Source organism: Scleropages formosus, chromosome 21 (assembly GCF_900964775.1).
Source record: "Scleropages formosus chromosome 21, fSclFor1.1, whole genome shotgun sequence".
In the NCBI taxonomy this organism is placed as follows: Eukaryota; Metazoa; Chordata; class Actinopteri; order Osteoglossiformes; family Osteoglossidae; genus Scleropages; species Scleropages formosus.
In genome coordinates this window covers 8,965,890-8,970,186 of record NC_041826.1, presented here as the reverse complement: position 1 = coordinate 8,970,186, position 4,297 = coordinate 8,965,890, and the positions used below count along the sequence as shown (strand labels likewise).

At 49.5% G+C, this 4,297-nt stretch overlaps 1 protein-coding gene across 1 annotated transcript; it reads right to left on the bottom strand.

The window, feature by feature from the left end:
* Positions 1-1,526: 1,526 nt before the first annotated feature.
* Positions 1,527-3,494, bottom strand: LOC108920252 (homeobox protein Dlx2a-like). The gene is made up of 3 exons (XM_029247524.1): positions 2,852-3,494; positions 2,529-2,713; positions 1,527-2,262 (listed from the first exon to the last, which is right to left on the bottom strand). Exons 1-3 carry the CDS (start codon positions 3,225-3,227, stop codon positions 1,936-1,938), a joined length of 888 nt encoding a protein of 295 aa, XP_029103357.1. The 5' UTR covers positions 3,228-3,494; the 3' UTR covers positions 1,527-1,935.
* Between the last annotated feature and the right edge of the window lie 803 nt (positions 3,495-4,297).

Here is a 4,297-nt window from a genome sequence, read left to right as displayed (position 1 = left end):
TACTTGTGTAATTCTGTGTTATTAATTTATGTTTGTACGTATTTCACCTAAATACCGGAACCTTTATCATGCCGTTTTGTCGAGTAACAGGGTCGGAGTAGGCTTTGTGTACATTTTTGGGAGTAAAATATTTGCACAAATTACATATTAAAACTTGTTTATAATTTTCGAATAATTGCGTGATCGCGCTTAAAATATGTATGTAATTGCTGGGCTTTCCCAACACGCGCGACTTTGATTTATTCGTTTCAGCTTTATGAATAAATCATTTTCTAAAGCGCGGCCTGATTATGAAGCGCGTTTTCAGCGCGAACTCGAAGCGCCCCGTGAAACTAAGCGGTACCGAGCCGCCGATCCGCTCCGTCGCCCACGGCTCGGTTTCCGCAGCAGCGGTCGCGTGAACGGCTCCGCGGCGCGCGGCAACGCGACTTTACGAGGAAACGCCTCGGAGTTAGTTGGTTTGCTCATTTTTTAAATCCGGCAGAGTTAATAAAAAGTCTGCGAGGAGAGGCGTATCGACTCCAGAGAGTCTGAAGAGCGGCGGCGCTCACGCGAAACGCCCACCTCGTGCCGTCTGCTCCGGCGGCGCGCGAGCCGCGGCGCGTCGCGTGGCGAGCTCCAGCCTCTCCTGTGTCGCGCGGCGCCCCGGGCACCTCGAACCCGCGTCTGGTTGGCATCCTGTCTGCGGTGGACTCCTGGAGCCTTACCCGACCGAATTCGCCGAATACTCTCAGCATAAAAAGTTAAACATTAAAAAAATAGCGCAAATATGCATAGAGAAAAGAACACTCACTTCGTGTGTGTGTGTGTGCGGATTTTGTAGAATTTCTTTTCAAACTCTGATCCGTGATTTCCTTGTTCACACTCGTTCCAGGGAAAAAAAAAACTAACATTGTCGTTCCTTTTATTCCTTATGAATAACCCTAACCCACAGAGGATTTTCTTATACGTGTTACTACAGTGTTTACTAAACGGAGATTATGTACGACGTGATTTTAAAAGGTTAATATTTGTGTTCGTCTCTAGAATCCCTTTGTTAGCCGTACTTTGGAAGAAATTCAGCTAGCAGCCTTGAGCCATATTTGTTACCGAAGAGAAATATATTCCTAAGGCATGTTGTTAAACACCGATCAGGATGTTGAGCTGATTTGGTAAAACGAACAGACTTTAGAATTATGAGCATCGGAGAGCAACCGAAACGCACATAATAAACACGCATTACACCTGTAAATATATTGTACAGACTATTCAAGTAACTGCAGAACTACTCAATAAGACTGTGACAGCAGAGCCACGTTATGTAACTGTTGTTCTTTTTAGTTATTAAAATTTGAACATTCCAGAAAACCCAACTAACCCAGAGCAACCCATTTTTTAAACAGCAAACTGATATTTTTTTTTTAGTTTAATACAGACTAATATGTTGCATTTAACCTCATGCAGAAATAAAGTACTATAACAGTTTTGGTACATACAAAATACGTTTTCCAAAAATGAGGTAATTTCAAAAGTCGACATTACCGTGGTAAAGGGTGCTACATGTTTGATTTATTGATGCCATTGTCGGTGCAAAGCATTGTACTTGAGATGTCACCGAGGTCTGTCCTCTCCTGAAATGCATATCACAATAAAAAGACTCCCTCGTTGTTTTGGATTTCAGTCTTTTCCCATATTTCCATAATCCAAAACAAATACAATAAATAAATACAAAAAAATAATTTAAATTTTTGCATATTCGCCCAGCAGACGTTACATGCCATTTGCAAAGTTTTGGAAAACCAGGGCAGGGGAGGGAATACACAAAGTGGCACCTACATCAATAGTGTCAAACGCCAGAGTTTTTGTCTCTGTCCTCAAAATGTCACTTTACAGTTCAAGTCCACATACAAAAAAAAAAAAGTACCCAGGTGGTTAATAAAAATGTTCCTTCCAGCGTCAGAATATGGGCCCCGTGCTCACAGTGGAGTTGTGCTGTAGTAGAGGGTTGGCTTGGAGGTGAGCTGTGGAGTTCGTGGAGTTGTACCAGGAGTAGTTCGCCATGAAGGAAGGCCCGGTGGAGTTGGGAGAAGTGCTGCTGTTCTGGGCCAGTCCCGGGTTCACACCGTTCACTCTCTGGTTCGGAGGGAAGTCCCAGGCCACGGGGGCTGGCGGAGAGCTGCAGGGGGGAGACTCACTGGAGGCCACATGTTGCTCGGGGGGGATCTCTCCGTTCTTCCACAGCTTCTTGAACTTGGAGCGACGGTTTTGAAACCAGATTTTCACCTGGGGGAGAAAAACATCAGCATGCGCCTTTGAGCAAAAAGTGCAGGAGAATGCAGAAGCGGAGGACATGTTTGATTTCGTCCCTAACCGGGGTGGGGGTTAGGGTTAGCTCAGTTTCAGAGGCTGTGGGGGGGGGGGAGAAAAAGCACTTTTACGTGGCAGGAACCGCAGTAGAAGGCCTGCCAGCCCCCGTGGCTGTGATGAGACACACAATGAATGGGTCCTCCCTTTGCTGTTCTCGGACCCGTGCCGTGCGTGACTCCTACCTGTGTCTGCGTGAGTCCCAGGGAGGCCGCGAGCTCGGCTCTCTCCGGCAAGGCCAGGTACTGGGTCTTCTGGAAGCGCCTCTGCAGGGCGGCCAGCTGGAAGCTCGAGTAGATCGTCCTCGGTTTCCTCACTTTCTTTGGCTTTCCATTCACGATCCGAATTTCGGTTTCGCCCTCGTCTTTTTCTGCCACGAGAAACAGAGCAAAGGAGGGACGGTCAGCATTCATTCACCACACACACACACACACACACAGTGACAGTCGGTGACAGACAGACACACACGGATACGGACACGGACACGGACCGCATCAGCCCGCGTTACCTGCGTCCGCGGGGCTCGGGGACGCGCTCGAGCCGTACGGCGGGTACGGGCCGCTATACGGGCCACCGAAGCCGAGCTCGTACGACTTGCTGCCGCTGCTGCTATTGCCGCCGCTGCCGCTGCCGCCGCCGTACTGCGCGGCGCTGCCGTTGGCCATGACCGCCGCCGTGGGCTGGTACTGCTGGTACGGGGCGAGCTGCCCGTAGGCCGCCCCGGCGCAGTGTCCCCCCTGCTGGTTCGTGTAGTAGTTGCTGTCCGTGGCGGTGGACACCGGCAGCGTGGGGGACTCCTGCGACTTGTGCAAGCTGTGGTAGCTGCTCGAGGTAATCTGGCTCGAATGCATATCTGAAGTGAGACTATCAAAAACCCCGGTCATGGTACTGGAGAAGAAGCAGGCCTTTTAATTAAAAAATAAAAAATAAAAAATTTAAAAAAAAAAAAAAAAAAAAAGTTTTCCAAAGTCGTCACAGTGCAATGAATGCGCAATAAGGGCGCTACGAAGCGTACATCGTCTCGGTACACGTTTAACTGAAGAAGCAAGAGGAGCGCGCGACGCTGTCCCGCGACACTTTGGAGAGCATCCTCGTTCCCGATGACACGCACAGAGAAAGAGAGCGCGAGACAAGGTCGCCCCCAGCACGCGCCTCTGATTGTCTGCTGCCACGCGCGGTGGCGCGAAGGTATTTTATCGCGGGTCACGTGAGAGGCAGAACCCAGTCGGCGCCTGAGCGGCCAATGAGCGCGCGACTTCCGGGAGCAGTTTCCTCCGGTCGCGCTGCCAGTCCGCTTCTTCTTGGGGTTGGAAAAAAGAAAAACAATGTATGTGTTTATAACCTACGTCGCGCGTTGCTCTTTTCGGACGCGACCCGTTTCATGTCACAGTCGGACCGCGTCGCGTGAACTGACTCGGAAGTTTGCACCTCAGCAACTTTTCAGTCATTTTTATCCCTGTTCCCCAGCTGTCAAAACCGTTGCAGGTGAAATATAGGCTGTTGTAAGAATAAGGTAAGAGGCCTAATGGCTGTAAACGGGAACGCGTCCAATGTGAGGCGCAAACAGGAAACGTGGGCAATGACGTTGCGCCCCCTGTCGGACGGAGCGAGCGCCGCCCCGCGCACAGACACAGACTAATCACTGCAGGCGCCAGTCGCTCCCGGCCCACAGGTGAGCAAAACAGTCATTAAAACCCACAAAAATGCCAGAGCTTACAGCCTGCAAATACGTCTCTAAAGTCAACAGACGTTTGTCGCACAGAAACTCCCCCCTGTAAAAAAAAAAAAAAAAAAAAAGCTTTGAAATGACCTGTTTAATCTGGTGAGGACTGGAATGAGGTAGGCCCATGGAAAAGGCACCTTAAGACTCGCACCAGTGTGAAAACACAGTACAAACCAAATCACGTACACACGGCACCTTTTTGCTGATATTCGCTTATATTTTATTTGGATC